This window comes from Xyrauchen texanus, chromosome 37, assembly GCF_025860055.1.
Source record: "Xyrauchen texanus isolate HMW12.3.18 chromosome 37, RBS_HiC_50CHRs, whole genome shotgun sequence".
Lineage (NCBI taxonomy): Eukaryota > Metazoa > Chordata > Actinopteri > Cypriniformes > Catostomidae > Xyrauchen > Xyrauchen texanus.
In genome coordinates this window covers 1,352,778-1,377,345 of record NC_068312.1, presented here as the reverse complement: position 1 = coordinate 1,377,345, position 24,568 = coordinate 1,352,778, and the positions used below count along the sequence as shown (strand labels likewise).

The following is a 24,568-nucleotide window of genomic DNA, read 5'->3' as shown; positions in this document are numbered from 1 at the left end:
CGTGTTGGAATATAGCGTGGTAGAAGATCACTTAAGTACTGCGGAGCTAGACCATTCAAAGCTTTGTACGTAGATAACAGAATTTTAAAATCAATACGAAATTTAACAGGTAGCCAATGTAGCGATGATAAAATGGGGCTAATATGATCATATTTCTTGGTTCTCGTCAGCACTCTGGCTGCTGCATTTTGAACCAATTGAAGTTTATTTATTGATCTTGCTGGACATCCTCCCAGTAATGCATTACAATAATCTAGTCTTGAGGTCATGAACGCATGAATTAGTTTTTCGGCATCAGCAACCGAGAGCATATGCCTTAATTTAGCAATATTTCTTAGGTGGAAGAATGCTGTTCTACAAACATTTGTAATTTGATTTTCAAAGGATAGATTTGTATCAAATATAACACCTAAGTTCTTTGCTGTTGAAGATGATGTAACGGTACATCCATCTAGAGTCAAATTATATTTTAGTGGCTTATTTTTAGAGCTTTTTGGTCCAATAATTAGAACCTCTGTTTTGTCAGAATTGAGTAGAAGGAAATTTCTGGCCATCCAATCTTTTATTTCATTGATACACTCTGTTAATTTTGATAATTGTGAAATCTCATCAGGTTTTGAAGAAATATAAAGTTGTGTATCATCAGCATAGCAGTGGAAACTTATTCCACGATTCCTGATAATATCTCCCAGGGGAAGCATATATATGGAGAAAAGCAGAGGCCCTAAAACTGATCCCTGTGGCACTCCATATTTTACTTTTGTTTGGTTTGACAATTCCTCATTTACATAGACAAAGTGGTAACGGTCTGCTAAATATGACCTAAACCATGCTAATGCCACTCCACAAATTCCAACATAATTCTCTAGCCTATTCAAGAGAATGTCGTGATCTATTGTGTCGAATGCAGCACTAAGATCTAAAAGCACTAGAAGAGAAATGCTGCCGATGATGATAAGAGCAAGTCATTTGTAACTCTGATAAGTGCAGTCTCTGTACTGTGATGAGGCCTAAATCCAGATTGAAATTCTTCATATATACTATTTTTCTGTAGAAATGAACATATTTGGGAGGATACTACCCTTTCTAGTATTTTTGACATAAACGGGAGATTTGAAATCGGTCTATAATTAGCAAGTTCTCCAGAATCAAGTTGTGGCTTCTTAATTAGCGGTTTGATAATTGCCATTTTAAAGTTTCTTGGGACATGTCCTAAGCATAGCGAGGAGTTAATGATATTAAGAAGAGGTTCTGATATTACAGGAGATACCTCTTTTAAGAGCTTAGTTGGTATTGGATCTAACAAACAAGTTGTGGCTTTTGATGTTTCGATAAGTTTTGTTAGCTCTTCATGACCTATGATAGCGAAGGATTGAAGATGCACATGAGGGAAATTAGTCGACTCTGATTTCTGAGGTGCTATGACAGATGATTGCATAATTCCAATTTTATTTCTGATTATTTCAATTTTATCTAAACACAAGATGAAGAATGTGAAAGTTAATTTGGAGATTGACTAAGCAGGGAGGAGAATTTCTAGTAAAAAAGGATTTAAATATTGATCTGTTTCTCACCCACATCTATCACATCACTTCTGAAGACATGGATTATACCACTGGATAACTTTTATGCTGATTTATGTGCTTTTTGCAGCTTCAAAATTTTTAACCTATTCACTTACACTGTATGAAATAAAAGAGCAGAGATAGTCTAAAAATCTTCATTTGTGTTCAGCAGAAGAAAGTAAGTCATACACATCTGGGGTGGCATGAGGTTGAGTAAACGATGAGAGAATTTTCATTTTTGGGTGAACTATCCCTTTAATGCCCTTTTCATTTGGCCATTCAGCTATTACACACACGCACGCACGCACACACGCACACACACACACACACACACACGCACTCACGCACACACACACACACACACACACACACACACACGCACGCACACACACACACGCACACACGCACTCACACGCATGCATGCACACACGATTCCAGTGGGTCAGAAGTTTACATACACTAAGTTAACTGTGCCTTTAAGCTTGGAAAATTACAGAAAATTGTGTGAAGTCTTTAGACAATTAGCTTCTGATAGGGGGTGTTCCTGAGGATATATTTTTAGGCCTACCTTCAAACTCAGTGAGTCTTAGCTTGACATCATGGGAAAAACAAAAGAAATCAGAAAAAATCAGAAACAAATTGCAGACCTCCACAAGTGTGGTTCATCCTTGGCAGCAATTTCTAAACACCTGAAGGTACCACATTCATCTGTATAAACAATAGTACAAAAGTATAAACACCATGGGACCACACAGTCATCATACCGCTCAGGAAGGAGATGTATTCGGTCTCCAAGAGATGAATGTAGTTTGATGTGAAAAGTGAAAATCAATCCCAGAACAACAGCACAGGACCTTGTGAAGATGCTGGAGGAAACAGGTAGACAAGTATCTATATCCACAGTAAAACAAGTCCTATATCGACATAACCTGAAAGGCTGCTCAGCAAGGAAGAAGCCACTGCTCCAAAACCACCATAAAAAAGCCAGACTACAGTTTTCAAGTGCACATGGGGACAAAGATATGTCCTCTTGTCTGATGACACAAAAATTGTACTGTTTGGCCATAATGACCATCATTATGTTTGGAGGGAAAAGTGTGAGGCTTGCGAGCCGAAGAACACCATCCCAACCATAAAGCATGGGGGTGCAGCTTCATGTTGTGGGGTGCTTTGCTGCAGGTGGGACTGGTGCACTTCACAAAATAGATGGTATCATGAAGAAGGAAAATTATGTGGATATATTGAAGCAACCTCTCAAGACATCATCCAGGAAGTTAAAGCTAGATCACAAATGGGTCTTCCAAATGGACAATGACCTCATGCATACCTCCAAAGTTGTGGCAAAATGGCTTAAGGACAACAAAGTCAATGTATTGGATTGGCCATCACAAAATCCTGACCTCAATCCGATAGAAAAGCATCTTATTGTGAGAAGCTTGTGAAAGGATACCCAAAACATTTGACCCAAGTTAAACAATTTAAAGGCAATGCTACCAAATACTAACAAAGTGTATGTAAACATCTGACCCACTGGGAATGTCATGAAAGAAATAAAAGCTGCAATAAATCATTCTCTACTATTATTCTGACATTTCACATTCTTAAAATAAAGTAGTGATCCTAACTGACCTAATACAGGAAATGTTTTCTATGATTAAATATCAGTAATTGTGAAAAACTGAGTTTTAATGTATTTGGCTGAGGTGTGTGTAAACGTCTGACTTCAACTGTATGTATATATCCATATACTGTGCATATATATACAGTATATATATATACACACACACACACAATGATGAGCTAAAAACATTATAACCACTCACAGGTTAATCAAATAACGTTTATCATCTAATGAGGGCACATGCCAAGGTCTGGGTAGAATAGATGGTAAGCAAACAATCAGTTCTTGCAGTCAACATGTTAAATACAGAAGAAATGGGCAGGAGTAAAGATCTGAGAGACTTTGACAAGGCAGACCAATCTAGCAACCACACCAAACATTTTCACCCCTAATAAAAGTTTTTAAAAGTTAGTGTACTTGTTATTTAAGTGGACAAAAGTGTCAGTGAAGAGCATGCTTGTGACTGTAGTTCTGGATTTTGGGCACTTTAGCTGTCCAGGCTTGGAGACCAGCTTAAACCAGATCAGCCAACCATACAGCTTTAAATGTTTTTCTTAAGCAGGAAGCTAGCACACCTAAGACTAATCTTATCTACAAACTGGAATCTGTACATTAATTCATACATTTAATACTTTAAATGAAATATTTGTGGAATATCAATACAGTGCTGCCTTGCAAGGGAAAAGCAGTGAACAACCCATATGGTCAAACATTGTGTGAGCCCTCCCTACTAATGGAAACTAATATGATTCAGAGCACTGGGAGTTCTCAAGTTATATTAGCAGTGTAACCTGAGGCTGTGTTGTGTTTATATGCCGAGGTAAGGCAATCGGAGTAGGTGTATCAAGACTTAGAATAACCTGTTTTACAGGTGTGCATCTGCTGTTGCAAGAGTGAGTCAGTATGTGTGTGTGTGTGTGTGTGTGTGTGTGTGTGTGTGTGAGAGCATACCTCAAATCTATCAACTACATAAACACTAATCTCACAGATACATATTCTGGAAAAATTCCCTCTGACAATGTAGGGTCCCAGGTGTGCTTTATTGGTATTTTACAACAGCTTTGAACACTGCTCATCCAATCATAGAGTCAGATCTGTTTTAAAATATAAAGTTTTAGTATTTTACATTGATTTAAAATTGTGGGACCAAATGAGCCCTTTAGAGGACAGATATTGTCATTATTTGAATTTCACACGTGTTACTCTGATGGTGTTCAGTGTTTGTGTGAGTGACACCGAGCGCCGTCTCTACGTGTTTACTGCGTTATTTTAATTTCACACGTGTTACTCTGATGGTGTTCAGTGTTTGTGTGAGTGACACCGAGCCGCTCTCTACGTGTTTACTGCGCTATTTTAATTTCACACGTGTTACTCTGATGGTGTTCAGTGTTTGTGTGAGTGACACAGAGCCGTCTCTACGTGTTTACTGCGTTATTTTAATTTCACACGTGTTACTCTGATGGTGTTCAGTGTTTGTGTGAGTGACACCGACGCCGCCTCTACGTGTTTACTGCGTTATTTTAATTTCACACGTGTTACTCTGATGGTGTTCAGTGTTTGTGTGAGTGACACCGAGCGCCGCCTCTACGTGTTTACTGCGTTATTTTAATTTCACACGTGTTACTCTGATGGTGTTCAGTGTTTGTGTGAGTGACACCGAGCACCGCCTCTACGTGTTTACTGCGTTATTTTAATTTCACACGTGTTACTCTGATGGTGTTCAGTGTTTGTGTGAGTGACACCGAGCCGCCTCTACGTGTTTACTGCGTTATTTTAATTTCACACGTGTTACTCTGATGGTGTTCAGTGTTTGTGTGAGTGACACCGAGCACCGCCTCTACGTGTTTACTGCGTTATTTTAATTTCACACGTGTTACTCTGATGGTGTTCAGTGTTTGTGTGAGTGACACCGGCGCCGTCTCTACGTGTTTACTGCGTTATTTTAATTTCACACGTGTTACTCTGATGGTGTTCAGTGTTTGTGTGAGTGACACCGGCGCCGTCTCTACGTGTTTACTGCGTTATTTTAATTTCACACGTGTTACTCTGATGGTGTTCAGTGTTTGTGTGAGTGACACCGAGCCGCCTCTACGTGTTTACTGCGTTATTTTAATTTCACACGTGTTACTCTGATGGTGTTCAGTGTTTGTGTGAGTGACACCGCAGCCGCCTCTACGTGTTTACTGCGTTATTTTAATTTCACACGTGTTACTCTGATGGTGTTCAGTGTTTGTGTGAGTGACACCGAGCCGCCTCTACGCGTTTACTGCGTTATTTTAATTTCACACGGTTACTCTGATGGTGTTCAGTGTTTGTGTGAGTGACACCGAGCCGCCTCTACGTGTTTACTGCGTTATTTTAATTTCACACGTGTTACTCTGATGGTGTTCAGTGTTTGTGTGAGTGACACCGGCGCCGTCTCTACGTGTTTACTGCGTTATTTTAATTTCACACGTGTTACTCTGATGGTGTTCAGTGTTTGTGTGAGTGACACCGGCGCCGTCTCTACGTGTTTACTGCGTTATTTTAATTTCACACGTGTTACTCTGATGGTGTTCAGTGTTTGTGTGAGTGACACCGAGCGCCGTCTCTACGTGTTTACTGCGTTATTTTAATTTCACACGTGTTACTCTGATGGTGTTCAGTGTTTGTGTGAGTGACACCGAGCGCCGTCTCTACGTGTTTACTGCGTTATTTTAATTTCACACGTGTTACTCTGATGGTGTTCAGTGTTTGTGTGAGTGACACCGGCGCCGTCTCTACGTGTTTACTGCGTTATTTTAATTTCACACGTGTTACTCTGATGGTGTTCAGTGTTTGTGTGAGTGACACCGAGCCCGTCTCTACGTGTTTACTGCGTTATTTTAATTTCACACGTGTTACTCTGATGGTGTTCAGTGTTTGTGTGAGTGACACCGAGCGCCGTCTCTACGTGTTTACTGCGTTATTTTAATTTCACACGTGTTACTCTGATGGTGTTCAGTGTTTGTGTGAGTGACACCGACGCCGTCTCTACGTGTTTACTGCGTTATTTTAATTTCACACGTGTTACTCTGATGGTGTTCAGTGTTTGTGTGAGTGACACCGGCGCCGTCTCTACGTGTTTACTGCGTTATTTTAATTTCACACGTGTTACTCTGATGGTGTTCAGTGTTTGTGTGAGTGACACCGAGCCGCCTCTACGTGTTTACTGCGTTATTTTAATTTCACACGTGTTACTCTGATGGTGTTCAGTGTTTGTGTGAGTGACACCGGCGCGCCTCTACGTGTTTACTGCGTTATTTTAATTTCACACGTGTTACTCTGATGGTGTTCAGTGTTTGTGTGAGTGACACCGAGCGCCGTCTCTACGTGTTTACTGCGTTATTTTAATTTCACACGTGTTACTCTGATGGTGTTCAGTGTTTGTGTGAGTGACACCGAGCGCCGTCTCTACGTGTTTACTGCGTTATTTTAATTTCACACGTGTTACTCTGATGGTGTTCAGTGTTTGTGTGAGTGACACCGAGCGCCGTCTCTACGTGTTTACTGCGTTATTTTAATTTCACACGTGTTACTCTGATGGTGTTCAGTGTTTGTGTGAGTGACACCGAGCGCCGTCTCTACGTGTTTACTGCGTTATTTTAATTTCACACGTGTTACTCTGATGGTGTTCAGTGTTTGTGTGAGTGACACCGAGCGCCGTCTCTACGTGTTTACTGCGTAATTTTAATTTCACACGTGTTACTCTGATGGTGTTCAGTGTTTGTGTGAGTGACACCGGCGCCGTCTCTACGTGTTTACTGCGTTATTTTAATTTCACACGTGTTACTCTGATGGTGTTCAGTGTTTGTGTGAGTGACACCGAGCGCCGTCTCTACGTGTTTACTGCGTTATTTTAATTTCACACGTGTTACTCTGATGGTGTTCAGTGTTTGTGTGAGTGACACCGAGCGCCGTCTCTACGTGTTTACTGCGTTATTTTAATTTCACACGTGTTACTCTGATGGTGTTCAGTGTTTGTGTGAGTGACACCGGCGCCGTCTCTACGTGTTTACTGCGTTATTTTAATTTCACACGTGTTACTCTGATGGTGTTCAGTGTTTGTGTGAGTGACACCGAGCGCCGTCTCTACGTGTTTACTGCGTTATTTTAATTTCACACGTGTTACTCTGATGGTGTTCAGTGTTTGTGTGAGTGACACCGGCGCCGTCTCTACGTGTTTACTGCGTTATTTTAATTTCACACGTGTTACTCTGATGGTGTTCAGTGTTTGTGTGAGTGACACCGAGCGCCGTCTCTACGTGTTTACTGCGTTATTTTAATTTCACACGTGTTACTCTGATGGTGTTCAGTGTTTGTGTGAGTGACACCGAGCGCCGTCTCTACGTGTTTACTGCGTTATTTTAATTTCACACGTGTTACTCTGATGGTGTTCAGTGTTTGTGTGAGTGACACCGAGCGCCGTCTCTACGTGTTTACTGCGTTATTTTAATTTCACACGTGTTACTCTGATGGTGTTCAGTGTTTGTGTGAGTGACACCGGCGCCGTCTCTACGTGTTTACTGCGTTATTTTAATTTCACACGTGTTACTCTGATGGTGTTCAGTGTTTGTGTGAGTGACACCGGCGCCGTCTCTACGTGTTTACTGCGTTATTTTAATTTCACACGTGTTACTCTGATGGTGTTCAGTGTTTGTGTGAGTGACACCGGCGCCGTCTCTACGTGTTTACTGCGTTATTTTAATTTCACACGTGTTACTCTGATGGTGTTCAGTGTTTGTGTGAGTGACACCGGCGCCGTCTCTACGTGTTTACTGCGTTATTTTAATTTCACACGTGTTACTCTGATGGTGTTCAGTGTTTGTGTGAGTGACACCGGCGCCGTCTCTACGTGTTTACTGCGTTATTTTAATTTCACACGTGTTACTCTGATGGTGTTCAGTGTTTGTGTGAGTGACACCGGCGCCGTCTCTACGTGTTTACTGCGTTATTTTAATTTCACACGTGTTACTCTGATGGTGTTCAGTGTTTGTGTGAGTGACACCGAGCGCCGTCTCTACGTGTTTACTGCGTTATTTTAATTTCACACGTGTTACTCTGATGGTGTTCAGTGTTTGTGTGAGTGACACCGAGCGCCGTCTCTACGTGTTTACTGCGTTATTTTAATTTCACACGTGTTACTCTGATGGTGTTCAGTGTTTGTGTGAGTGACACCGAGCGCCGTCTCTACGTGTTTACTGCGTTATTTTAATTTCACACGTGTTACTCTGATGGTGTTTAGTGTTTGTGTGAGTGACACCGAGCGCCGTCTCTACGTGTTTACTGCGTTATTTTAATTTCACACGTGTTACTCTGATGGTGTTCAGTGTTTGTGTGAGTGACACCGAGCGCCGTCTCTACGTGTTTACTGCGTTATTTTAATTTCACACGTGTTACTCTGATGGTGTTCAGTGTTTGTGTGAGTGACACCGGCGCCGTCTCTACGTGTTTACTGCGTTATTTTAATTTCACACGTGTTACTCTGATGGTGTTTAGTGTTTGTGTGAGTGACACCGAGCGCCGTCTCTACGTGTTTACTGCGTTATTTTAATTTCACACGTGTCACTCTGATGGTGTTTAGTGTTTGTGTGAGTGACACTGAGCGCTATCTCTACGTGTTTGTTGATCATTGCTCCTGAAAGGATCATTAATGATGAAATGTATTTCATTATGTGCTGTTCTGTAGTTACGCCAGTGATTAACAATACCGTATAAAGTAAAACGTAGATTTAGTTTTAAACTGTAAAATGTACAGGTTGTTCTGTAAAGTTGATTATATTTTTCAGTTTCTTTAAATAATTATTCTGGTAACCACAGCTGCTGATTTTTCTTTAAAAACAACAGGATTTTATTGTAATGTTTTTACATTGTAGCACAGTGTTATGGTATACAACTGTCATAGATTGACTTGAAAGGGAATGACTCTGTTATGACTGTAACGTTGATCACCTAAAAGGAGGGAACGAGACGCTGCTGCGCTGATTTCTCATGGTTAAGGAACTGAGCAATGGCTCCTCCTTTCGGTCCAAAGAAATCTGGCAAAGTGGCACTGTGCTCCTTTTTATATGCCCATGATGGGTTATAGAGATCATCACTCCTGCAAGGAGGTCCCATAGCATGTGAAAGGGAATGTCTGTCTTACAAAGGAATCATAGTGTTATTATAGTAAAACTACCACTTTCTTTTTTTTTTGGGAGAATGATTATTTTTATTACCATAGTTTTGGTTTGGTATCATTACTACAGTTTTACCATAAATGTTGTGGTTAAAATATGCTTTCTGTAGAAAAACCATGGTTAACGCTTCCGAAAATGAATCATGCTTCTGATACAGTAACACATACTGTAGTTAAACTATGATATTTATGGTAAAACCATACTAAGCACATTTCTTATGCATTACAATCATGGTTACTAAAATATTTCTGTAGTAACATTTTGGTTGATTTATTAAAAACATTTTGCAACTGAATGAAACACTATTTCAGAAAATGTTTTCTCTTAACCTTTCCTTGCGGTCATTTAAATGACCGCATTTTATTTAAAGCTGTTTATCAAATTCTTATCCAATCAGTTTAGTTATTTATATTCCACTTGGGAATTAACTTGATTTGTGTAACAGAGATTTCCCAACTCTTATTTCACACTCATTACACAATTTGATTCTGCACTCATGAAACAAATGTACAAAACTCAAATCTTTTTATTAAAGTCTATCGCAAATACATTTGTAATATATATATATATATATATAAAAAATTTCTACAGTAACAGAACTGGCACATGACCAGACAACATTTAGTTATCAATGCATTCATTCATTCAAGAAACGATTCAGATCACGAGAAATATACACAACAAACACCGACAGGTACACCGATTTACGAGCTGAGGGTGTGTGTGGGTGTGTTTATGGGAAGAGAAGGGCTTGTCTCATTTGGAAGAACAAATAAATACATTTCTTTTGACATTTTTGCATCCTCTGCACAAAATGTAGTGCATGCTGTTCATTTCAGCCTCACACACGCATGAATGATCACTCTCACACACTCACAGACAATCAGCAGAGCACATGGTTTAGGTGTGCTAAATTTGGAGTTGTGTTTTCACAAGCATTGTAAAAAGTAGAAAGCAGGGGTCTATCAAAGTGTTCTTCAAATATTGATACTGGCAGTAGTGTGAGGATCATGAACTGCGTATTTGTCCTTTATTATTCGCAACCAGGTGCATTTAATCAGTGAACACACTCATACACACATCCTGGCGGACACGTCCTTCAACATCAGGCCTGAAGCAGTTTAGCACCAGAGTAGAGAGCATTACAGTGTGTGTGTGTGTGTGTGTGTTTACTTCAAATGCATCTTTGTCTCTAGTTTATTGTAGGGGGATGTAAAAACTTCTTAATCTTTTTTTTGTTTGTATCCCAGTTCAAATCTCAAAACATCCTTTAAACAAGATAGATTTACATTAACATAATTACATAAGATATGAAATGTATGGTTTACCAAATCTGAAAATTCTGTCCCCAATTTTGCCAGAACAATCTAATTCTCTGAAAACAAGTCTTAATATTCTGCCATTAATTGTTTCTCGAGTAAATGTATCTTGTTTTAAAGGAATAATCTGGAATCAACACAAGTTAAGCTCAATGAACAGCATTTGTGGCATAATGCTGATTACAAATAAAAATCTATTTTTGTAACGTCCCTTCTTCAAGGTTCCAGTGAGGCACTTACAATAGAATTCAATGTGCCTAATTTTATAAAAGCACTTACATGAATTCTTCTGTTAAAACTCGTGTATTATTTGAGCTGTAAAGTTGCTTAAATCATCATTATTTCAGACGTTTTAGGGCTTATTGACATTACATCATCATGCCTACAAAGATTGTCTGTAAGTTTACTCAGAAAAGGTTAGTAAGTGATTTTATCACACTTAAATCATGTTTACATCTTTTGTCTATAATTTTGAAACAGTGACAATTTGAACGTTTACGGATTGGCCACTTAAAAACGTGTTAGATATTTGATTACAATATATATATATATATATACACACACACACACACACACACAGAATAGCATTCAGAGATTATATTCTTTTTACCACAATTGTACAAAGTGGTTATCTGAGTTACAGTAGACTTTATCAGTTCAAACCAGCCCGTCTGACACAATCATGCCACGGTCCAAATCACTGAGATCACATTTTTCCCCATTCTGATGGTTGATGTGAACATTAACTGAAATTCCTGACCTGTATCTGCATGATTTTTTGCACTGCTGTCACATGATTGGCTCATTATATAATTGCATAGATGATTGTTGGTGTCAGATGGTCTGGTTTGAGTATTTCTGGGATTGTCAAACACAACAGTCTCTAGAATTTACTCAGAATGGTGCCATAAACAAAAAACATCCAGTGAGCGGCAGTTCTGTGGATGGAAACACTTGTTGATAAGACAGAATGGTCAGACTGATTCGAACTGATAAAGTCTACTGTAACTCAGATAACCACTCTGTACAATTGAGGTAAAAAGAATATAATCTCTGAATACTATTCTGACATGCCGGTTGGTCCAAGGGGGACCTACACGATTTTAGGCTGGTGGTTTAATGTTGTGGCTGAACGTGTATATATTTATAAATATATATTGGCAGAGCACGAAAAAATTATGTAATTCAAGAGATTCTCTGAAAACAAGACCTAATATCTTATGCAAATTTGCATCTAAAAGAAAATAATTTAATATTTTAAGGATGTTTAGATATTTTCATTGGAGAACAAGATAAAAATACTGATTAAGGAAGTCATTTTGTGCTATGTTTCAGTAAATGCATCTCTTTCTGTAGTTCTTTCAGTTGGATGTGTGTGTGCGCATGTGTTTATTCAGTCACTGTCACTGGTATCACTGCTGGGGTCGCCCTGGACCTTGTTGCGGTGCTGCATGGCACGGTGGTATGCCACCTGAACAGATTTCCTGATGTTTGACTTCCTGCCCTCCAGCATCTTCTCCTTATCCAGATCCTGATTGACACCGAGAGGAACCAGTTTGGAGCGCGGCAGCCATTGCCTGTACACACACACACACACACACATTTACACAGGACTCATTTTGTGCCATGCATCATGTTCTCTTTCTGGGATCAACAATAAGGACGGCTGGTCTGGAGTCAGTGTGAGGGAGTTTCAGGCCAATGCTGCACGGTCACTACATGTTATATTCATCATATACTGTGTTTCTACACCTTAAACTCAAACATTTGCTTTTGTGTGAAATATTGAACAATATTGTTACAAATAGAGCCAAACAGAAGAACTACATTACCCATGACCCTGGAGAAAGATCTGCATTAAACAAAGTGCAAAAGAGCTCTGCAGCTCCGCCCACTTCCACGATGCACTGAGAATGATGCAAGAGAGTCGCTCTCCCAACACTACTTATATATTTGTACAAATCGGAATATATTGCAACAATTAAAATATATTTTTCCTATACTTGTAATCAACAATTGTATGTATTATGATTGTGCTATTTGCAATGCTTCATGGGATTGTAGTTCATTCCCTCATTAAAGAGATTAAGTAAAAGTTGTGATGGGTCAGTGAAAATGCTGGCCTGATTGTTTCGCGCCTAATTTCATCTCTCAGAAGCATGTTTATGATGTTTCCTCCGTCCTATTTCACTGTGTCTCTAAGCACAGGATGTTCAGTGATGCTGACGGCTATAAAACTCACTTGAGAGTCAAAGTGGGTCACAAGAATGTGAGATTCGTTGACTACAACACCTCAATATGAAACCCTCTTGTGTTGACAAAGATTCATATATTGTCAATTACAGGGTCTGAAATTAACACTCGTCAAGCACCAGCTGGAAGTTCAAATGAGCTTTGATGAATTAATAAAACAGTTACTTGGAAACGTTAATCAAATTGTAAAATGCTACGGACTCTCGCTGATATACACTTCCAGAAAAAGTTCAGACACACCTACACACTCTATTATTCTAAAATGTGCTAAATCAGAATAATACAAAGTCATAAACACACATAATTTAAGTTTAGCAATTCTGAAGTGACAAAAGCATGTTAAACAACTCAAAACACATCTTGTATGATTGACGGCTCCTTTAAAAAATAAGCTGGATAAAGAAATTCACATGTAGGCACAATTAATATTTATCTACAAAATCATAATACTTGAGATTAAAATGCTTCAAAATCATGATAAACTAATTCAGTCTAACTGGCAGCGTAAGACGTGATTAAATGCATATAAAGCATCTACTAAAGAAAACATCTGCCGTGAATCTAGACGCAGCGTAACATCAGCAGCTTTCTTTTCCCCTTTGGAACTTTTCAACACATGGAATATTCCACACATCAACCTCCAGAGACTCCCGTGTGACGGCTGTGTGCATTTTCCATTTCCCTTTTGATTTGTAACTAATAGCACCAAATAAACAAGAAAAAAAACCTAAATTATCCTAAAACTTGATCTCCACGTATGTGAACAGCGGGTAATTTCAAGCTATAGAAAGTCTGATTGTTTTCATCAAATAGTTTATAATGTGTGCAGGAGTGATGATTATTCCTGTTTTTGAGACGTTACAGACGATTTTCTGGAAACAAATGAAAAAAATGACACAAATAAAAATGATTTGACTTTTATGTGACAATGTTTCTTTACACTGTCAATCAAACAAGTGATAGAAACTGCTGAAGCATTTTATCAAACAGACATTTGCATAATTCATTCTGATTCAAACCTGAAACTGAACTTTTCATCAGATTTTAGGAGTGAACGCACTTAACTGCATAGAGACCTATAGGATGCTCCCTCGCTCCCTATTTAGTGCATGACTTAACCTCCAGTGTGCTGTCTGTCTGCACTGGTCTCAGAACAGTTATAGGAGAGTTATAGGATGCTCCCTTGCTCCCTATTTAGTGCATGACTTAACCTCCAGTGTGCTGTCTGTCTGCACTGGTCTCAGAACAGTTATAGGAGAGATATAGGATGCACCCTTGCTCCCCATTTAGTGCATGACTTAACCTCCAGTGTGCTGTCTGTCTGCACTGGTCTCAGAACAGTTATAGGAGAGTTATAGGATGCTCCCTTGCTCCCTATTTAGTGCACGACTTAACCTCCAGTGTGCTGTCTGTCTGCACTGGTCTCAGAACAGTTATAGGAGAGATATAGGATGCACCCTTGCTCCCCATTTAGTGCATGACTTAACCTCCAGTGTGCTGTCTGTCTGCACTGGTCTCAGAACAGTTATAGGAGAGTTATAGGATGCACCCTTGCTCCCCATTTAGTGCATGACTTAACCTCCAGTGTGTTGTCTGTCTGCACTGGTCTCAGAACAGTTATAGGAGAGATATAGGATGCACCCTTGCTCCCCATTTAGTGCATGACTTAACCTCCAGTGTGTTGTCTGTCTGCACTGGTCTCAGAACAGTTATAGGAGAGATATAGGATGCACCCTTGCTCCCCATTTAGTGCATGACTTAACCTCCAGTGTGCTGTCTGTCTGCACTGGTCTCAGAACAGTTATAGGAGAGATATAGGATGCACCCTTGCTCCCCATTTAGTGCATGACTTAACCTCCAGTGTGTTGTCTGTCTGCACTGGTCTCAGAACAGTTATAGGAGAGATATAGGATGCACCCTTGCTCCCCATTTAGTGCATGACTTAACCTCCAGTGTGTTGTCTGTCTGCAGTGGTCTCAGAACAGTTCAAAAATGCATCTTATTTTCATCATAACTCCCTCTGAGAGTCAATTTTACTGGGACTTTAATGAAAAACGAGCGCTCGTGTCAGTGGTCGTTGTGTTTAACAGTGTGCTGCTTCGTGATAAATCGCTCAGATGTTTAAAATGGCGTATCAGATGAAACCAGAGACTCAAACAAGTTTCAATGTCAAAACTCAATGAGCCTTCTTATCAGTAGTAGTTTTGTTGGCGTTTCTCCCAAAGACAAACTCTGCTGTGATCGTTCTATGTTGTTTTGTCACATGACTCTATATGTATAAAGTTGAACCTTTACTGACAACCCATGAGTGTCCTGAACTGAGATCAATTGGTTTAAATGATGCATTGCGTAACGTGAAGCCAAAATACAATGTCTACACAGAAGGATGTGGGGTCGCATGAGGTTAAGCCACCACAAAATAAATAAAACAATTTAAACAAAAACAAAAAAAAAAGACAACAAATCAAACAAAATCGTGATATATCGTCATGTTTTTGTGGCAGGTGTGAGCGACACAATCTACACTGTTTGTCACTAATATACAAGGAAAAACAGATAAATAATCCTATTTTCTTCCGATTTTGTTTTTTATACATAATAATAATGCAAAATACAGTTTCAAGGCTGATAAGAACTAGTTCTGGCTGATACATTTCCTCAGTTCAGCTGGGATTGGCAGATGTGTCAAAAAGTTCATTCTGGATGCCGTTTAATCTGAATAATGTAGTTTTATGTCAAAAGAACTCTCAGAATGAGAAATGATCAAGAAAGTAATGAAAAATGAGTGTTAGCAAAAAGCTGACTCTCAATTGTGTGAACATTTTTGACACACACACACACACACACACTTTTGGGTGTACACACACAGTTTGGATAGCTAAGGAACTCTGTGTGTGTGTGTGCATGAGTGAGAGACTAACCAGGTTCGTTTGTTGTCGAAGAAGAGCACTAGGAAGAGATGTTCTCGCGCCTCCTGTGTCATCTGCTCTCCCAGTTTTAGCACCTCTAGCGGTGGGACGGGGATTGGGACACCCCTGTGGAACACACCCTCTCTCGGCATCTTAGGATCAATGATCTGAGGGCAGAATAACACGGGTAAAAACTGATGATCACAATTGCAGTCACACATGGATTGGAGCAGCCCTCTGCTGGTCAGAGACCGCAACAGCATATCTGTATTGTGTTTATGGACTTCACAACTCTTTAGCAACATTAGTGAGGGCACAAGAAACTCTAGGTGAATCGGGACATGACTCACACACATTGGCTTTATTACAAGTGAAGTACTGAGATCTGTTTTATTGTGTGGTTTCATATTTTAGAAACTGTCTGTCATATATATGCCTCAATTATTGGCCTTTTGGTCCAAACAACTCTGCAGTCTGCAACTCACCAGAGCGGGGTAAGAGGGGTATCCTCTGCACTTGGCCCACACCAGATCGAGAGCGTCCAACGAACTGTAGTCATCTGAGCTCATCCAGCAGCCAGAGCGGCCCCTGCTCCGAACCACTGCACACACATACACAAACACACACGTCAGCTCACAAACACGTCACATGCAGGATCAGTACACATGTGTGTGTGTGTTGCTGTACACACAGTGTGAGACTCCTCGGCCTCCACCCATGGAGTAGGAGTCGTTCTCTGTTCCAGACGTCTCCTCACTGCTGTCCTCCTGAAATGCGGAGCGAGAGAACGACGCTTTGCCACGGCCCTGTTTAGAGGGAGTGCTGCGGAAACACAGTGAAAGCATCAGCAAGACCCAACTCCTGATTCAAAGTCAAACGATTCTACAGAACCAGTTCTTTTTAATGATATCATCGAATCGACTAACAAAGCATTTGTAAATCACTGGACGTAAGTAAAGACTTGAGCTAAAAGCTACTTTGTGAATGAAGAGCGCATCATTAGACTTGTGTTGTGATCTCATCTCTCGACTCGTGAGTATGATTGCAATTCTGTTGTAGATGTTTTAATAGTGTCTCAAACTTCAATAGCAATGACATTAAAGTTGCATTTGTACTGTATATATATATATCAGGGACCAAGAAAATTTTTTTTTTCATTTTTTCCATTGTGAGCAGAAACTATATTTTTTCAGTTCTGGTGTTCCACATGTTAATCGGTCAGAATGAAATAAAAGAACGGTTCATAATTTTAAAATGAATTTAAAAAAAAAGTGTAGTGTTACCAGATCTTACAAGAGAAACAAGACAATAAGGGACTTGCCTCACACAAAATAAGGAACACTTTTCCTAATTTTTTAATTTTTTAAACATAGTATACCTACATAAAATAACATATTTTCAATAAATGTATTTTTTTTTTTATCCCCCTTTCTCCCAATTTGGAACACCCAATTCCCACTACTTAGCAGGTCCTCGTGGTGGTGCGGTTACTCACCTCGTGTGGTGGAGCACAAGTCTCAGTTGCCTCCGCTTCTGAGACCGTCAATCCACACATCTGATCACGTGACTCATTGTGCATGACACCGCGGAGACTCACAGCATGTGGAGACTCATGCTACTCTCCACGATCCACACACAACTCACCACACGCCCCATTGAGAGAACCACTAATCACCACCACGAGGAGGTTACCCCATGTGACTCTACCCTCCCTAGCAACCGGCCAATTTGGTTGCTTAGGAAACCTGGCTGGAGTCACTCACCACACCCTGGATTCGAACTCACGACTCCAGGTGTGATAGGCAACGGCAATACTCGCTGAGATGTATATATATATATATAATATCCCTAAAAATATTTCAAATATTAATTTGGCCACCTAAAAATACATTTATGCGGATCAAATGTTTCTTTTTTTACATTGATAACAATGTCCAACAGTGTGTGTTTTTGCATCACAGGAGATTTATGTCATTCATTTCCAGCTCGTGTCAAATTCTGTTTTGTGTTTAATAGAATTCTGTGCTGGAAATGATGCTGATGGAAATGACATTTTTAACACTTTAAAAAAACCGATCAACTTAATTTCATAACTAACATTTGACTTATCCTAAATACACACAATTCAATCATATTTTCACACTTTGTGTAATTTGGTAAAATGACAGCTTTATTAAAAACTCTAGTGCTCACTGGTGATATTTCCCTTGATTTGTCTTCTGTCATATTTCACCTCAAGCGTGCTCTTCACTGACACTTTTATCCACTTTATTAACATCTAACATTTGAAAAACCGGATTTGTGGCAAAATTGTTTGTTGTGCTGGAAATGACGACACGACTGCAGGACAGTCCAAATCTTTGATAAATTAATAGATTTTTTTTTAACACAAATACTGAAATGTTTAGTTCACTCTTTGTTTAAATCACAATAGTTTTGGATTTTTATAATGGATATATACATTTTACAGTATACACACACACACATTGAAAGAATTTAAACCCTATTAATGAATTTATTAAGTTTCCCAATGATATAGTGCTGTAAAGCCAGATCTCTGACACAAGTGTGTGTTTGTACCTGGTTCTGTCTGATGCTGCGCTGCTGCTGCTGCTGCTGGTGGATTCAGAATCAGAGCTGGAGCGCGGCAGACTGCGCTCGTTCCTGTACACCCGAAAACTCTCAGTCACCGGCTGACTGCTGCCACCAAAACCATTACTCTGAAGATCTGACAGAGGAACACAGCAGCAAAATAAACATGAAAGAACTGTTCCACGTAGCACCAATGAGCTCCAAACACACCATAAAAGTAGTCCATGCAACTGGAGTATGTCTTCTGAAGTCACACAATATCTTTGTCTAACAGACTGAAATTTAAGTCAACTTAAAACCTTGCCCTTTGCTAAATAATATCATTTGCGTGCAGATAAAAAAAAGGCACCTCGACATTTACACCTTTTTTTTGTCTGTGCTATGAATTTCTATTAGAATATTGTGTTGTTGTTAGCTTAGCAACATGCTAACATCACACTCTATTGGAATCAATTGTGTGTTGTGTCTTTAGTGTGCTTCATGTGAGGAGCATTATTTATATCATGTGTTGAGTTGTCTGTCTATGTAGAGCGCTCCAAATCATTTACTTATACATTTCAATTTTAAAAAGGATGCTGCCTTGGAAGATAGCTGTCTACGTAGTTAATAGACAGCAAGTAAGTTCATTAGGTTTTATAGTGCGATCCCTTCATGTTGGAATTACCATTCATTACTATAAAAGCACCGACATGACCATCATGACGTCAAGTAAAAAGAAACAAAATGGCAGCAGCTGCAACGGTCAGAATTAAGTAACATTTTTCTGTCTGATATGCAATTTTAAAGCTATTGTTACCTGGAGCTCTTTCTTTGTTCTTAAACATACTGCAATTCAGTCAGAATGTGAACAGAGCTAAAAATCATTGTCATAATCTAAACATCCTGATGTAAACACTGCCACAGACACACTTAGCTCTACTTTAACAAACTGTCTAGACAACATCTGTCCTCTCTCCTCTAGACCAGCACGGACTACAGCACCCAGCCCCTGGCTGTCTGACGTCCTTCGTGAACATCGGACTGATCTCAGGGCAGCTGAGAGGAGATGGAGGAAATCTAAAGATCCAGCTGATCTAGGTAAATATCAGCTTCTGCTTGCAACTTTTTCAATTAACGTTAAAACTGCAAAAACTTCATATTACCAGACCAAGATCAACAGCACCACAGACACTCGTAGCTTGTTTAGAACATTTAACACACTTCTCTGCCCTCCCCTCCACCACCTGACACATCACTGACAGCAGATATATTCGCCACATTTTTTACTGATAAGGTTACAGCCATCAGCAATACATTCACAGCACCACACCCTGTCAAACACCTGGCTCCTGTATGCAACCCTTCTTTCCCTATGTTCTCTCCTTTAACTGACACTGAGGTCTCTAAACTCCTCCTCTCCAACCACCCCACAACCTGTTCCCTTGACCCCATTCCATCACACCTTCTCCAGGCCATCTCTCCGTCCATCCTACCGGCACTTACACACATAATTAACACATCCCTTCTTGCAGGCACTTTTCCCACTACATTTAAGCAGGCTCGAGTAACCCCACTGCTGAAAAAACCTGCACTTAACCCCACACAGATAGAACACTACAGACCAGTCTCTCTCATCCCATTCATGGCAAAAACACTTGAAAGGGCAGTTTTCAATCAGATCTCTGCCTATCTCTCACAGAACAAGCTGCTGGATGACAATCAGTCAGGCTTCAAAAGTGGACACTCCACTGAGACTGCCCTGCTGTCTGTCATCGAGTCGCTGAGACAGGCGAAAGCTGAATCCAGATCATCCGTTCTGATTCTGCTGGACCTTTCTGCTGCCTTTGACACAGTCAACCATCAGATCCTTCTCTCCACCCTCTTTAAACTGGGTATCACTGGAACTGTGCTTGACTGATTCAACTCTTATCTCTCAGAAAGGTCCTTTGAGGTAGCATGGAGAGGGGAAGTATCCAAGCCACACCAGTTACTTACTGGGGTACCTCAGGGATCAGTGCTTGGGCCACTTCTCTTCTCCATATACACAACATCACTGGGAACCATCATCCAGTCACATGGTTTCTCTTACCACTGCTATGCTGATGACACGCAACTCTACTTGTCTTTCCAGCCCAACGACACCACAGTGACCGCTCGAATCGCTGCCTGTCTGGCAGACATCTCAGCCTGGATGAAGGAACACCACCTTCAACTCAACCCTGCCAAGACCGAACTCCTTGTCTTTCCAGCCAACCCGGCTGTTGAACACAACATCACCGTGCAGCTGGGTCCAACTACAGTTTCACCTTCCAAAACGGTCAGAAATCTAGGGGTAACCATTGATGATGAGCTAAATTTCACTGACCACATTTCAAAAACTGCAAGATCTTGTAGATTTACACTCTACAATATCAGGAAGATAAGACCCTTCCTCTCTGTACATGCCACACAACTGCTCGTTCAGTCCCTTGTCATAACTAGACTGGACTACTGTAACGCTCTCATTGCAGGCCTTCCTGCATGTGCTATTAGACCTCTCCAAATGATCCAGAATGCAGCAGCACGTCTGGTCTTTAATGAACCTAAGAGAGCACATGTTACACCACTCTTTGTCTCTCTCCACTGGCTGCCGGTTCATGCACGTATTAAATTCAAGGCCCTAATGCTGGCATATAAAACAGTCACTGGGTCTGCTCCAGCATACCTAAAAACATTTATGCAGAGCTACGTTCCCACCAGAAGCCTGCGGTCGGCTAAGGAACGTCGCCTTGTCGTACCAAAACAAAGAGGCACCAAAACACTTTCCCGGACTTTCAGTTTCATCATACCACGGTGGTGGAATGACCTTCCCAACTCAATCTGGGAAGCTAACTCACTCTCTATCTTCAAAAAACGGCTAAAAACACATCTTTTCCAAAAGCACTTAACCGGTCAAAAAAAAAAAAATTATTTACATTTCTTGTTGCACTTAAATCTGTTTTGTATACTATTCTGATGATAGTGAAACTTTGTAATATGGCACTTTTTGTACCACTGTCTCCCTAAGATGATTCGCTGATGTTCCTACTCTTTTGTAAGTCGCTTTGGATAAAAGCGTCTGCCAAATGAATAAATGTAAATGTAATCCTAAAACATGATATATTAACTTGAAGTAAAACAGCATACAACATTAAAGCTTTCTTCACACAGGCAGAAAAAAATCTGATTTATACATTTTTTGGCCAATCTGACTACAATCAATTTACGTTTTTGTACTCTAAACAGGACAACAAGACCAAAAAAATGATTTTTGCAAGCCCGATCCAAACCACATTTGTAGGTAGTTTGGAAAGGGATTAAAATCAGATTTTTCTTAATGCGTCTCAGCCTGAATGGTCAGATCAGATTTGTCTTGAGAAGACATGTACTGCATTCCAAACTGCTTAAATGATGCCTTTTCACTGGACATTTAGAAAGGAAAACAATAATGATGTCCACGCTGTAGGTGAATTACAAGAGAATTGTCAATAAAAAATGACTTAAAATGAGAGTTCAGAGTGTTTGCTTTATTAAACCTTTCAGCCCTCTGACAGTGGAAGGTGAATGAGGGGAACAGATGATCTTTTCTAACCCATATGTCTTGTATATGTTACAGGGCAGACAAAGCAGTGCAAACCTCTTAAATAATACAGACATTGGCTTTACTCACCAAAACCGTAGTGCTACTGTGCAGTAACACCAGCTGCGAGTCGCCACAACGCAAATATGGGGCGATTGAGCGGGGGTCCTCTTCAAGAATCTCTCTGTCTGACCCTTTTATTCTTCAATACGGTACGTTTCGCTACCCACTAAAATACAGGACAATAGGCTGACTATTCCGTATGGTATAAAATACAGAACAGATTAGCTAAAACGGGAAAGAAATAAACACTGCACATGTCTATCGTTTTTTAAGCCGTTGTCTGTGCAGAATGTGTTAATATTAGGAGACTGCCCTCATGAAAATCATCCATTGGTAAACTCTCACACATGGTGAACATAACGCAAGTTTGCATCATTACTATGACAAGCAAAATCATTCCACAAATAACTTGCAGTTTGAACAGTCAGTCTAAAATATTGGATTTGAGAAAGAAAATCAGATTTTTCCTAAAGTGTGAACAAAGCCCAAGAATTCTTAAGAATTCTTAAAACGTAATTTAAAAACAGTTCTCACCACATAACAATGTATCTTTAAGCATAAATAGAACAAATTAGTGAGATTTACACTTAAGAAAACAGAAAAAAAACATTGCAGTTAATTCTAGTCCATGGTTGATGTGTGTTTTAGGGGTCAGGGTCAGTGGCGTACCCAACAAGAGGTGATCGTTTTCGCTGTCGGACTCTGAACTGGAGCTGGACTGAGGACTGTGGGGTCTTTTGCGTGACGAGATGAGGGAGGGCAACTGTGGTGGGCCCACGGGACTTGAGCTCAACACCCCTAGGCCATGAAGAGCATCTCGGTTCTTAGGGGGTCGACCCGGGCGCTTGGGAGGCCCCGCAGCTTTAGGGTTTTTCTTGAAGAGGACAGAGGTACGACGACCCACCTCAGGTGCCAGCACAGATGAGGACGTGCTTAGATCTACAGAGAGAGAGAGAGAGAGAGAGAGAGAGAGAGAGAGAGAGAGAAACTCAGTCAACACACACTGTATATTTGTTTCTTTAAAAACAATTATTTCAGGGGGGTCTGGGTAGCTCAGTGAGTATTGATGCTGACTACCACCGCTGGAGTCACGAGTTCCAATCCAGGGTGTGCTGAGTGACCCCAGCCAGGTGTCCTAAGCAACCAAATTGGCCGGTTGCTAGGGAAGGTAGAGTCACATGGGGTAACCTCCTCGTGGTGGTGATTAGTGGTTCTCTCAATGGGGCGTGTGGTGAGTTGTGTGTGGATCGTGGAGAGTAGCCTCCACATGCTGTGAGTCTCCGCGGTGTCATGCACAATGAGTCACGTGATCAGATGTGCGGATTGACGGTCTCAGGAGCGGAGGCAACTGAGACTTGTCCTCTGCCACACGGATTGAGGCGAGTTATCGCGCCTACTAAACTTGTACACCTACTAAAGTACAGGGAATTGGGCGTTCCAAATTGGGAGATCCTTATCAATTGCATGATTGATTAAAAAAAAAGTTATTTAAAATTATTTGACGTTTGTGGATTTGCCTTTGTGCCATGCATAAAATTTCAACCACGTAAAACAGCAAATAACAAAAAAAAGTGACTCTTAATGGGAACCAGTAATTAGTGTGTTACTACATTGCAATGAAGTCTAGCATCACTATTACTGTTGTTCATACTTAGTGTTAGTGATTTGAACATATCCCTAAACCTAAATCATGTGCAGGACATGTCAGTGCAAATATCAACGATTACACTTTTACAAGTGAAAATGCACATATTTGATATTAGTAACTACACTGTTACTAGTGCAAATATCAAAGATTGAACCCAACTAGTGTTTATTCACCTTTCCCGCCGATCTCGTGGCTGCTGCTCTCCCCCTCATCGTGTCGTGTGCTAGCAGAGGCGTGATGCGCGAGGACTGAGCCGCACTCCAGCGACACGCCTGACTCGTGGTTGCCCATCCCACAGCTGCCCTCACGCTGGTGGGCCATCTTCCGCTTAATCACTGTCATCTCCTTCTTCAAGGCTTTCGCTCGCCGGGACTGACCAATGCTGTGCTTGCCTGACATGACCTCATCATAATGCGCCTGCAGGATCTGCAGCTGCTCCTCTAGAGGCAAACGCCGCCGTGTCTCCGGAAGCAGATCTGTGAAAGGAGATGACATAAGACTTGACAGAGTTTGAGCACAAAACCTGGCCTAAACTAAAAAAAAATGTTGTCTGATTTTCAAATGTTTTTGTTTTGTAATGTTGTAATTCACCTCGGAGCTGGTTGGTTTGGTTCACAGCTGAAATCCCGATGGAAAAAATTAATGGGAAAAATACTCCCGGACATCCCGATGGAAAAAATTAATGGGAAAAATACTCCCGGACACATCTTATAGTTTTCATTATAAAAAAAGTGTATTGTGCCTCTAATGATTTAAAAAAAAAAAAGTGGGACACCAAAGTGAATTCATGGAGAGTGCCAATACACGTGCAGAAAAACCCAACT

General features: G+C 40.5%; 1 protein-coding gene across 2 annotated transcripts in view; it reads right to left on the bottom strand.

Annotated features, from left to right (window-relative positions):
* Positions 1–9,748: 9,748 nt before the first annotated feature.
* Positions 9,749–24,568, bottom strand: part of LOC127631024 (peregrin-like) — a 33,267-nt gene continuing 18,447 nt past the window's right edge. The window contains exons 10-16 of one of the 2 annotated variants that reach the window (XM_052108963.1): positions 23,918–24,220; positions 22,766–23,035; positions 18,445–18,592; positions 16,556–16,686; positions 16,350–16,465; positions 15,877–16,031; positions 9,749–12,279 (exon numbers count right to left, since the gene is read on the bottom strand). In XM_052108963.1, the coding sequence (XP_051964923.1) occupies positions 12,096–12,279; positions 15,877–16,031; positions 16,350–16,465; positions 16,556–16,686; positions 18,445–18,592; positions 22,766–23,035; positions 23,918–24,220 (1,307 nt within the window). In that variant the 3' untranslated portion in view covers positions 9,749–12,095. Of the gene's footprint in view, positions 12,280–15,876; positions 16,032–16,349; positions 16,466–16,555; positions 16,687–18,444; positions 18,593–22,123; positions 23,036–23,917; positions 24,221–24,568 lie in introns of those variants that run through there. The other variant, XR_007968908.1, reaches the window with a different exon arrangement.